The sequence below is a fragment of the Poeciliopsis prolifica genome, unplaced genomic scaffold (assembly GCF_027474105.1).
Source record: "Poeciliopsis prolifica strain line A6 unplaced genomic scaffold, Auburn_PproV2 SCAFFOLD012, whole genome shotgun sequence".
NCBI lineage: Eukaryota > Metazoa > Chordata > Actinopteri > Cyprinodontiformes > Poeciliidae > Poeciliopsis > Poeciliopsis prolifica.
In genome coordinates this window covers 4,055,978-4,068,632 of record NW_026562387.1, presented here as the reverse complement: position 1 = coordinate 4,068,632, position 12,655 = coordinate 4,055,978, and the positions used below count along the sequence as shown (strand labels likewise).

Here is a 12,655-nt window from a genome sequence, read left to right as displayed (position 1 = left end):
AAGATCAAATCCAGTGAATGGAAAGCATGTGGCTGTGAACAGACTGGACGCTGACTCTGACTGCAGCAGCTGCTCCGCCTCTCCGGGCTCCCTCCAAGAAACCTCGCCGTTCATCTCCAGAAAGAAAAAAAACCCACTATTGGGTCATAGCTGGGCGTAGCTTCTTCTAAACCAGTAGTGGGGGGAATAATTACCCTGCTGCAAGGCAGAAGGACCAGATTAAGATTCAATTATTAACGTGGAAGTTGTTTCCGAGGGTAAGCTTGGATTAAATTTTTCTCCTGAATAGGCGGAAGTCGTAACCCAGCTAACTGAGTTATTAATAATTGTATGCGTCTTGTTTGGCTGTTGGCCTAAGTTAGCGGTATTACTTCTTTTTTTTTACGTAAGCATTAACTTTTCACCGTCCGTCCCACGTCTGTTATCATTAGCGGCTGCGCAGCGTACGTCAAAAACAGTTTTTGAACTGACGCAGTGTTAGCTGCATTAGCGTTAGCTGCCAGTGTTATCCGTAGCGGGTTCGTCGGTGCGGTGGGTGGAGACGGGCTGGGTGTGTTCCCCATCTACAGGGACGACACCCGAAGTCGAGCTGAAAGACGAAACATTGCCTACACAACAACAACAAAAAAACCTCGTTTTCCTTCTGCGACCTCAATATTTTTGTTGGCGACATAGTCCTCGGCGTCGCGTAATTTGGCTGCCTGTGTGGTTTCTACCTCTTGTTAGCAGGAACATGGCTGCCCAGTGTGTGACCAAGGTGGAGCTCACCGTGTCCTGCGAGAACCTCCTGGACAAAGACATCGGCTCCAAGTCGGACCCCCTCTGCGTCCTTCTGATGTCTAGCTCTGACTCCAAGTGGTATGAGGTCAGCAACACGAGCAGCGTGGACTGCTTTTGCTTTTAAATTCAGGCTAAGTGTGTTGAATATTGCTACTTTTAGTAATAGTGGTGGGGAAAAGAAAGCCTTCATGATGCAATGCACTACACTGCTATGGACTATGGATGTTAATATATAACCATTAACTTTCTACATAGATGCCATTATGTATCTGAATCACTGTAAGCCTCTCATATACCAACTGTTAAATATTTGGTTAAACATCATATGTCAGTAATTATTTGATCATCTACATTTTATAGACTTAATTTTGCATAGTAGAAAACAAAAACAAAAAACAGACAGAATCAACACGTATAACAAAAATATGACATGACTCAAAAATGAATTTTAAGTCCAAATCTAGTGCTGTGGTGTTGTTTTCTTATCACTAACAAATATGCAGACACTAAAAACTCAGCTTGTTGTTGAAGTGTGGATTTCCTCTGCAAAGTTACCAAAACGTGCACAGAAGAACCAAAACCAGCTATTTTCACATCGTATTTAGGCCGATAACGTCACAAGAGGTATTTGCAGCGACCCAAAATCCAGACCGCAATCTGACTAAAATGTGCGCTCATTTTAAATCTTATATCGCCATCTTCAACAGCGTTATTATCTCTGTTTGTTCTCTGTTTGGACAGAGAACAAACAGAGAATTGTTTGTTCTCTGTCCAGAACAAACAATTTAACTAATAGTTCATCTGAAATGGAGCAGATATTGAGATCAAGGCTTCTCTGATTTTTCCAGGAGGTCAACTCCTAATTCTCCTTAACTTCCAATACACATCCAGTGTGAAATGGAGCCAGAAGTGTTACGCAATTGAAGGGCAATTGTGTATTTCATTGTTTGTATGTTATATTGAGTTCTGCACCTTTAAATTCCTCCATATCTCCATGTGAGTTCAATGTCGTCAATGCTATTATCAGTGTTGCATTAATTATTAAGTCGCTGACTTACAGGTCAACATTTGCTCTTCATGGCCTTGTTAACACTTGGAACGCTTCTCCCCTGCGTCCTGTCTTTCCCGACAGGTGGGACGCACAGAGAAAGTTCAGAATTGCCTCAGTCCGAAGTTTGCCAAGAAGTTTGTCATCGACTACTACTTCGAAATAGTCCAGAAGCTGAAGTTTGGGATTTACGACATCGATAACAAGACTGTGGATTTGAACGATGACGACTTTCTGGGGGAACTGGAGTGCACCCTGGGTCAGGTGAGGTTACCTTTTCTGAAACAAAACAAGTTTAGCAGTAGTCGCTGCTATTTTATCTCTGGTAAACCATTGCTGATAAGGACTCTTGTCATGTGGCCTCTGATGTTCACTCATCCATGCTGTTGTGGATGTCATTTGCCCAGCCCACTGTTTTACACATCATCTGTTCTGCCGACTGAATCTCTTGATTAATTTTCTTATCTCCCCCCCTCCTTTGAACCACACTTAGGTTGTGTCCAGTCAGAAACTGACCCGGCCGCTGGCGCTGAAGAACAACAAGCCAGCTGGGAAGGGAACGATCACTGTAAGGTTCAGCAAAGGCAGCAGGAAGAGCATTTTCTGTTTTGAACTCCTCTGTTCAATGCATCTGCATTTTGTGTTGTAGATCAGTGCGGAGGAAATAAAAGACAATCGGGCGGCGTATTTTGAGATGGAGGCAAGAAAGCTGGATAACAAGGTAAGGGTATTTCTGTTTGTGCTGCATGCTTTCAATTTCCCAACATTTGGTTGCATTTTATTGGTCTGCTGTTTATTTCCTCCTGTAGGATTTCTTTGGGAAGTCTGATCCTTATTTGGAGTTATACAAGCAGACAGAAACCGGGTGGCAGCTGGCTCACAGGACAGAGGTAACACCATCTCTACGGCTTCTGGTTGTATAAAAGCACTTCTTTTCTTTCTTGAGGTTTTGATAGTTAGCATGCTTTATAGCTTTATAGCCCATTATTGTATGTTAAGTTACAACAGAGATGTGTATCATTGTTGCTACTGCTCCATTTTTATGCCAATATTAAGTCTGAAAGTCTAGAATATGAATGCAGTTCGATTTCTGACACAAAATTAGCGAAGGAGTATTGTTATAGTCCACAGACTTTTCTGTGGAATGCGACTAAATTATTTAGAAAATCCACTTGGTGAGCATATTTAAAATAGTCTAAAGAAAATGCAGCTTGGGAACCTCAAATATCTAAGCTCTGAGGGTCTGAGTAATTGATTTTCACTTTTTATCATCTGAATGGAAAGATGTGACTGTTACACCATAAACCTTTCATACTGTTGCATGCTGGATCAAGCTTCCTCGAGGAAGCTCGAACGCTGGTTCTACATGTTAATTTAAACCCTACTTTAAAAAAAAAATAACCCAACAAATGCAGCTTTCCTTTCCACTTCTCTGTCTGGCTGCTCGGTCAGTTCCAACTCTTTGCACGGCAAAAACCACCGGGGACCATCAGGGCCGCCGTGCTCCATCAGCTGCTTCAGCTGCTGTTGTGCTTTAGAGCACTACGATCTAAATATTGCAAAACCAAACTGTTAAATATCACTGGAGATCAATTTTGTGGACGCAGAAATCTGCATTTGTGTGATTTCCGCCAACTTTGTTTTCAGGTGGTGAAGAATAACTTGAACCCGACGTGGAGGCCGTTTCGAGTTCCCCTGCAGTCTCTGTGTGGGGGAGACATGGAGAAACCAATTAAGGTAAATGTGGTTTTCATCCTCTAACCTTGTGATAAATCTCGTCTTCAGTCACATTCCTTTTTTTTTTCTTTACCTCAGAGCGTGCAAAGATGTTAGCGCTTGTTAGCTTGATGTTGTGTATTTCTTTAACCTCTGAAGCGAGCGTTTCAGGAAGGAGGCAGTTTGCGGGACAAGTGAGTTATTTTGTGTGTATTTTCTCATCTTTCTTGTTACCTACTGGCTGAGGTGTGAGAGTGAACGAAGTACACTGGAACACTACAAGTGTCGTTCCTGACTTTGTGTCGTCAATCAAGTTGATACATTTGTGTGAGACACAACTGTCCTTGTTTGCACTGTCTCCATGTCCTGTTTCTAAGAGTCATTTTAATTCTTGCACATTTGTTTCATCTGTGTGTTTCGCTTTCTGAGAGCCACCTCGCCTAACAACAAATCACACATTTCCCTGCAGACCTGAACAAAAGCAACTTAATTAGAGAGTTGGTCAGATTTTTGCTTTGACGTATCACTTTGTGTCGATGCTGCTGCCAATTTTTTGTTGTAGTCTTGTGACATGGTTAGTTTTCTGGGGGATGCATTGGGAACAAATGCACCACCTTGCAAACGTGTTCACATTTTGTCATGTTTCAACCACAAACTGTGATGTGCTGAGATTTTATGTGACAGACTAGCACAAATTGTTTGACTTTCAAAGTCATAATTTTGAGATGAAAAGTCATAATTTTGACTTGTCAGGTCAGAATAATGAAACATAAAGTCATAAATATGAAATGGGAAGTTGTCATTTCAACTTTTAAAAAGTCAAATTTATGAGGTAAAAAGTAACGTGGTCTTGCTCCAGTTTCTCGTAATCAGATCTTTCTGTCTCATAATTATGACTTTAAAATTGATCATTTTGACTTCTTGTTTGGCTTTTATTTGTCACAAAGGAAATTGTCTTCCATACACAAGTAACAGCTTTCTTTTAAACAGATGTTCTAACCTGAGCTGTGGATTTCTGCAGCTCTTCCAAAGTCAGCATGGGGCTTCTTAGCTGATAAATATTGTCGTATCGTGTTTTTGTAGGTTTTCGGTTGTTCCAGACGGAGTAAATAGTTGGATTTCATCTGGACATATCATAGTAAAAGGGGACTCAATATAAATACACCCCACACTTTTATTTTGTTCTTCTGCTTTACAATTATGTGGCTTTTTGTTGGTCTGCCACATAAAGTCTCAGTAAAATACTTTGAGGATTAAGAATACTTTCACGGCGTTGTGACATATTGTCTTGCTGTCCAGCGCAGCCACAGCTCAATTCCAACGTTTTCCAGGTGGAGTGCTACGACTACGATGATGACGGCTCTCACGATCTCATCGGATCCTTTGAAACCACGATGAAGCGGCTCCAGGAAGCTTCGCGGTCTTCTCCGGTATGACCTTGTGTGCGAGTGAGTCGCATGTAATCCATCGTAGCAACCAACACATAAAGCATCCATGCCTTTTGCTCTCATTTTATGTCATCGTATTGTTCTGAAATACCATCGTGATGGATTGGAATGTTGCAGCCTGTTGTAGGACAAGTCTGACGGCTGTAATTGAAAGCACTAAAGAAAAGAAAGCCATGTAGCAGCAGATCCACCTAAAGTCTGTTCTCAAAAGAAATCAGTTTTGTTCATTTCATTTGATCATCCTTCATTAATATGAAAATCTCCAGGTATTTTTTCCTTAAGTATGAATTGTCCTCCATTGCTCTCTTGAGATGAATTCACCAGCGTCGTCTTGTTCCACAGGCCGAGTTTGAGTGTATCAACAGCAAAAAGAAGCAGAAGAAGAAAGGCTACAAGAACTCTGGTGTTGTGAGCGTGAAGCGTTGCGAGGTATCTGCTTTGTTTCTGGTCCATTGCATGAATGCAGGCAACGTTCAGATTTCTGTTTGACAGATTCTTTTCTCTGCAGGTCGTAAAGGAGTATACGTTCCTGGATTACATCATGGGAGGCTGTCAGATCAACTTCACTGTGAGTTTCAGCTTCAGTCAAACTTGTCTGATTCATTTTAGGCTTTCAATGATTCTATTAAACTGTTCTTTTTCCCAGCTGATATTGAAAATAAACTGCTTTGCGACTATTGTGGATCAAAATGATGCAAAGTGGCACATACAGAGCTGTACAGTTTCCCAGTGTTTTATAAGCCTGGCAGGCCACCAGGCTTTTCTTGGGCCCCCACCAGGCTAAGCATTGTTTGTTTATTATATGTTGTATTTTGCACCAATAACAATGATGGCAAAGACTGATTAAAGAGTCTCTTTGGTGAAAAGGTTGTTTTACAACCACCTGATTTGAAACCTGCAGAAAGCCTGAACCTGTGCACCCAGTTTCTTAGTTTGAAAATGTATGAAGGTTTTGCGTGTTTTATCATTTCACCCTCACAATCGATAAAAGCTTCAAATCAGTGTGAAAATATATAAGTGTCGTCTCTGACTGCAACTGGGGCTCTGCTGTTTTTATGCATCCATGTTGGTCCAACAGGTGGCTGTGGACTTCACCGGCTCCAACGGAGATCCCAAGAGTCCTCAGTCCCTACATTACATCAGCCCTCAGGGCGTTAACGAGTACCTCTCTGCTATCTGGTCCGTGGGCAACGTCATTCAGGACTACGACAGGTAGAGACATGTTTTCATTTATTTTAAATAGCCTATAAACATTGTCCATTGCTCTCAATGCATTACATCAGCAGCTGTGGCGTTGTCCAAGTTACATGAAAGAATTTCAGCGAGAATGTGTTTTTAAAATTTTTTTATTTATTTATTTTTTACCCGTTTCACCGGTTCAATTTGTCTCGTTTCTCAGTGATAAAATGTTCCCGGCGTTTGGCTTCGGAGCCCAGATTCCACCCACATGGCAGGTAAAGCTCATGTTGCGACATGACACTCCCCATCTCTCCAAAACGCCTGAACCGAGGCTTTCTTATCGACCGAAGGTTTGAAACACATGATCTCCTTTTACAGGTCTCCCACGAGTTTCCTCTCAACTTCAACCCCTCCAATCCGTTTTGTGCAGGTGTGTCAGCTTATCTCCGAAACGCAGCTGCTACTGGAGGTGTCAGTTTTTGTTGTACTGATGCTAGTTTGATCTGCTGTCATGGTGCAGGTGTAGAAGGGGTGGTGCAGGCCTACAGGGCGTGTCTCCCGCAGGTCAAACTCTACGGCCCCACCAACTTCTCCCCCATCATCAGTCATGTAGCTTGTTTCGCTAAACAAGCCATCCAACAGACCACTGCATCCGTGAGTATTCATAGTGTCCTGATTTCTTTATTTGGTAAAGGTTCCCACCGTGGGAACTATCAAACATGAAACCCCGTTCCCAGTGGATTCACCACTGTTGTCAAGGCAACACAAACAAAGTGATAAAACATCAAAATGACAGGTCAAAATCTATATATGGTTACCAGACATTTCCTGATAAATACTAAGCAGTAGCAAAAACACGTAACGAGAAAAGCTTTTTAATTTATGTATACTTTTGAGGATTTACTTGCGGTTCTGTCACCATGACATACAAAATCGTCATGGATATGTTTGTTATGATTTAAAATGTTTTTGTGTGGTATTTTTCAGGATAACGTAACTATACATCAGTAGCCAGATTTCCATTACAAATGTGCGCAAAAGTTTGTCGACATTCCACTAATGTCAGAAAAATACTTTTCTTTCAGAAAGAATTAAATTAAGTGAAATTAATTCAAATCACCTTTGAATAACTTTGTTCACGCCATATGTTGTCAAAAAAATGATCCTACTATCAATTCATGTCGTCCTTTTCGTTTTTTCCACCAGAAGTAACATCCAGTTATTGATCACGTGATGCAAAAATCCCCCCCAAAAAACATACATTCTAACGCAAAAAACCTTTTGTCTTTTACGAGAGGTGGCAGAATCAGAAGACGGACTATTGGTTCTTTATCTTTAACTTTTCTGGGTGTTTGAACATTACAGTGATCAAAATCACACATTAAAACTGGTTTTCACACATACTTGCTGTACGCACACTTAAACACTTGGTGCACACTAGGAAACCAACCAATTTAAAAGCTCTATACCAGTTCATTTGGCATGACTGCAAAATGTTGCAACCTAGTCAAAGTTAAGTCCATCGCAGTAAGCAAATAAACAATTAATCCATTGATTGCGTTTGTATGACTAACATTTTTCGAAGGACAATTTTGTTCACAGAGACTTCGTAATCAATTTTTATTTATGGTTTCGGTTATGTGTGCTCTTTTAAATCCATTTAGTTTATTGTTTTATTTTCATATGCAAATGTTCCAGTTCCAGTGTGGAGTGTTCTGTACAAAATTAAAGTTTATTAGTCTTTGAGAGGGCAAGCTTGCATTATTATGAAAATATTAATTGAAGATTATGGCAAAACATTACTATTCTTTATTGCTATGCTTTTTGGAACAATTTATCATCCATATATTTATACATAGTGTATGTATGTGGGTGTTCACTTATCAGACTGTGTGTATCACTTATGTATCACTTTATATGTACAAAATGTATCATTTTGTTATGTACAAAATTTGTGGCATAAAATGTTTCATTTTGTATGTATCGTTTTACAAAATGATACAAACCGCCAGACTGAGCTGCTCAGTCAGAACAAATTGCTTTTTTTCATAGCTGAAGTTTAAAAAAAATAACTCGATATATAAAACATGGGAATCTTTAGACTCATGTGTGTCATTCATGTCCATGATGAGTGCGTGAATTTGTTCAAAAATTTGCATTTGCATATGTTCTTCAGTCCCTTCTCTCTGCACTACGTCTGTGTTTACGGGCCAGTTTCCTATTTAATCTTCCCAGTGAACGGATATATCCACAGCAACATATCCGTAGCATAGCGCATTGTTTCTCTGTTTATGATGTTATGAGATTACTGACTTGTTCTCCTCCTGCAGCAATACTTCGTTCTGCTGATCATCACCGACGGAATCATCACCGACATGGATCAGACGCGCGACGCCATCGTCAACGCCTCGCGGCTGCCCATGTCCATCATCATCGTCGGCGTGGGAGCGGCGGACTTCAGCGCCATGGAGTTCCTGGACGGAGACGACGGCCGCCTGCGTTCTGTGGCTGGCGAGGCCGCCATGAGGGACATCGTCCAGTTTGTCCCGTACAGGAATTTTCAGAACGTGAGTTCGTCAAGTCCAGTTCACCAAACTTCTTTCTGTTTCTCTCTGCTTTGTAGGAGATGGAATAGGGAGCGGTGTTTAAGGAAGCTAACTCATTGCTATATAATCTGCATGCATTTCACTTGGTCATTTTTTTATTTCGATTCAAAATAGGAGTCGTGTCAGAGCAGAGCAAAGTCCCTAAGCAGCATCTGATACGTCAGATCAATGGAGGTCAAGGCCCTCAGCAAAGAGCTCACTTAGTTCTTGTGCTTACATTGTTTATTCCTCTTTCTTTCAGGCGCCCTGCCAGGCTCTTGCTCAAAGCGTATTAGCCGAGTTGCCTCAGCAAGTAACCTCCTTCTTCAGTTTACGCAAACTGAAGCCTCCCCAAGATCCAAGTCCGTCTTAGGGGTACACATGCCTGTCATAAATTATGTCATTATGTTTATAAACAACTGCCTCAAGTCATGTTCAGCAATGCTTTTATTTGTTTTGGCTGATCTGATCACAGATGGAAAACTCCGAGTTCGTCTCTTGACTTCTAGCACTGACGTGAAGAGATGTACCTGAACTGACCTGTAGACAGAACTTAGTTAGCAGCCTAGAAAAAATGTTTACGCACCTCACAACAACAAGCCTCAGTGTGTTTTCCTTGGATTTTATGTCCCATAGTTAAATATGTCACAATTCATTGCTGAGTCCCATCATCAGAAACCTGGCCCTCTATGGGAGGATAAAAAATATTGAAGGCATTGTTGCTGCATATTTTCACAATCGCTCTTTATAATTTGGCTAAAAGGGTTCAAAGCCTACAATTTAAAAAAAAAATGCTGAATTTACAGTTTATCTGTTTTGTTTAAATTTTACAACAGAACGACACCAGTGTTATTCAGACATCCACATGGCGTGCCACTGAATGGTTGAGGTTACCAGTAACTAACTGCTAACATAAGTTTGTTGGCTAACTTTCTAGTTAACTAACTCAGTTGGAAAATGTACTAATTAACAAGTTAAATATCTAAACCCACCAAACCCTGGTAACCTGGCTAGCTATCTTTTTTGCTGGCTAGCTAACATATTATTTTTAAGCTAGCTGGACAAAATTCATATACTTTAGTGGAGAAATGTATGAATTGTCTTCTAACAAAGTTAGTTAGCTGAATGACTAGCTAGGTTAGATATCTGAACCCACCAAACCAGTTAGCTTGCTAGCATTTTTGTGTTTGTCATTATGTTTTTAAGTTGGCTGGATGAAATCCATACATTTCTGTGGAAACACAGGACTTAAATTTCATTCATAACGGTCTAATGAAGTCTGAAATTTGTGCTGGTGAAACCCCGATAAAGCTTCATGTTTTCAAGGGTTTGATCTGATCGGTCAGAACAAGTGTTAACTTTGGATCTAAAAAGTTTCTCACTAAGCAAACGCTTGAAAGGTTAGAGAGAGGGATTTCCTCCTTCTGATCTCTCTTCTGTCTCTTAACATTTACTAACATTTACTTGAGACTCTTGCTCATGCTGAAACGGAGATAGTTATAGATTCAGTTGCATAACCATTGCTTTTTCTACGCAATGAGGTTTTGATGCTACAAAAGGAATTAGCTTGTGGTGGCTAACAGGCCTCTCTTCTTGTTCTACAGTATTTAAAACAAGACTGGTAATGAAATCATTAAAACAAAAATCAATTATAAATCTTCTTTTCAGCTGCCTCCGTCTACATGGTGTCCTTCTGGTCACTCTCTCTCCCTGCCTTCTACTATATCAGCCTCTAAATAACAAAACAAATCAGTTTGCTCTTTGTTTTGGCTTTCTAAAAACTAAATCTCCTGTTTTTATGTGTTAGGCTCCTCGTGAGGCGCTGGCGAAGAGCGTTTTGGCCGAAGTGCCGGCTCAGCTGGTGGACTTTTTCTGCACCATGAAGCTGAACCCACCGAAGACGAGTCCTGCCCCGGCGGAGACCCCCGCCATGCCATAAAGAAACCCGACGGATTCCTCTTTTCATCTCATGCAGCTCTATATAACCGACAGCACTGTCATGTTAGTGTGCACTAAAGTGTCAATCGAGCCAGCTGTCGACAGCATCCAGGTTAGTTCGTTGATTTTATAAGTAAAAAAATAAATAGATAAATATAAAAGAATCCTGGTATCTGCTCTATATGGAAAGCAGGAGACATCTGGACAAGCCCAGATTTAAATTTCTTAAATTTGCACTTTAAGATTTGACTTTGCATGGTAGTTTAATCTATATTGTCAAAAGTATTGAAACGCATTCCTTTATGAACTTCAGTCCCATTCTGAATTCATCGGCATTAACATGATGATGGCCCACATTTGATGCTGTTTCACCTTCCTTTGGAAAGTGCCATAGATTATATGGGATTTTTTATTTCTTTTGCATTTGTGAGGTCAGACACTGATGTTGGATGACAATGTCATTATAATTGTGCCAAAGATGCATCATCAGATTGAGCTGTTCCTCGTCAAACTTATTTGTGGCCCTTTCTTCATTGCTTGCTTCCCAATTCAAAAATACTTTATCGATCCCAAAGGGAAATTCAATAAATAATTAAGTGTCAACTGTGTGGAGCTGTTCCCACATAGTCCAGGATATTAATAATTTTGCAAAGCACAATTCGTCTGTGTATGTCTTGTTTGTTGCATTTCCTCATCGGAAACTAAATGAAAATAAAATAAAGGTAGTTTTATTTTTGCTTTAAAATAAGAAAATTAACTTTGATGATGCTCTATTTTTTCGAGTGGGAAATTTTTATTTTCTTTTTTATATCTAAAATACAAAAAAATACAAAAAAAACAAGTGAAACAATGCTTAATTTTATAATCCGATTGTCTTTCCTTAGACTGGTGTAGTATATGTGTCATCATGTGACATCAATGCCCAAAAATGGTAACGCTTTCTCAAGCTCACGATGACATTAAAGATAACTTTTTTCTTAAATTTAAAATTTTAGGCATATGTTACATTTTAACTTTAGATATTAACCTGCATATTTGTTTTGTGGTGGGAAAAACATATGGGAGAACACTTTGTGGGTACGTTTGACGGTGTCTCTCATGGTCTCAATATGTTCTTATTTTAAACAAGAGACGATTGTTCTACTCCTCTGTTCTTCATGAAAACGTTTCAGTTTTATGTTTTGGGTTTGCATTGAGTTTAATCGATGGTTTCTGATGAGAACACTCAAGAGACCAAAAGAGAGACCAAAAAACACATTTTTGGGAGATAAAAGTTGTCTTTTTAGAGCTTAAACAAAATTACTGTGCATAATGCATAATTCCATCATTTTCTATGTTAAATCATGCAATATCAAATGTGTAACACTTCTATAATCAAGAACTAGAATGAAAACCACAGTCAATAGCTGTAGTCTGCATGTTTGTCTATGTACTTCCATGTCATAATTAACCAGCAGTATGAAGATTTATATTGTTCTAACAATATTTTGCCATTATGTTTTGCTTTCTCCATATTGACGATCCACTAGATTTGTCTCAGACATGAAGTAACATAATATCAGTATTATATATGCAAGTGCTCTCAACATCAGTGAGTTTTGAAAATGGCACCACATGTTTACATCTTGTGTTTTTATTTTGTCATTAGTTTAAATGTAACTTTTTGACCATATAATGTTCATATGCCAGCTTTTTGCTGTTCTATTCCAGCTGCTTTGCACTTAAATCAATAGTGGACTATGTGCCTTAGAGCGTCCTGCTTGCTAATAAAACTTAAAATTATAAACAAAATGTTTTTTCTTCTTTGTGTCGACTCTATGCCTGAGATGTACGCTGCTACCACCTAGTGGTGAGAAGGTGGCACGACAGCCTCACCAAATCAGGATAGTTACCAGGTAGTCAATAAAATAGAAAGTCTTAAGTTATTTTCGTAAAGTGGTTAAAAAGGCTTAACTAAAGAA

General features: G+C 39.7%; 1 protein-coding gene across 3 annotated transcripts; it reads left to right on the top strand.

Moving 5' to 3' along the window:
* The first annotated feature begins 89 nt into the window (after positions 1-89).
* Positions 90-12,567, top strand: LOC129364723 (copine-3-like). 3 transcript variants are annotated; one of them, XM_055037546.1, is made up of 17 exons: positions 90-257; positions 727-865; positions 1,913-2,092; positions 2,322-2,396; positions 2,478-2,549; positions 2,638-2,718; positions 3,476-3,565; positions 4,876-4,974; positions 5,335-5,421; positions 5,501-5,560; positions 6,071-6,204; positions 6,392-6,446; positions 6,550-6,601; positions 6,692-6,825; positions 8,502-8,738; positions 9,019-9,131; positions 10,564-10,679. In XM_055037546.1, exons 2-16 carry the CDS (start codon positions 734-736, stop codon positions 9,127-9,129), a joined length of 1,599 nt encoding a protein of 532 aa, XP_054893521.1. In that variant the 5' UTR covers positions 90-257; positions 727-733; the 3' UTR covers positions 9,130-9,131; positions 10,564-10,679. The 3 variants fall into 3 exon arrangements, with proteins under 3 accessions (XP_054893521.1, XP_054893520.1, XP_054893522.1); XM_055037545.1 differs by lacking the exon at positions 9,019-9,131 and having other exon boundaries at positions 10,564-12,567; XM_055037547.1 differs by lacking the exon at positions 90-257 and having other exon boundaries at positions 508-865.
* The last annotated feature ends 88 nt before the right edge of the window (positions 12,568-12,655 follow it).

Bases quoted from the DNA above. Each gene is read 5' to 3' on its own strand.
- LOC129364723 (XM_055037545.1), top strand. From the start codon at position 734: ATGGCTGCCCAGTGTGTGACCAAGGTGGAGCTCACCGTGTCCTGCGAG. The intron at 5,561-6,070 runs GTGAGTTTCAGC...TTGGTCCAACAG, and splicing joins GCTGTCAGATCAACTTCACT to GTGGCTGTGGACTTCACCGG. The intron at 6,205-6,391 runs GTAGAGACATGT...CTCGTTTCTCAG, and splicing joins GTCATTCAGGACTACGACAG to TGATAAAATGTTCCCGGCGT.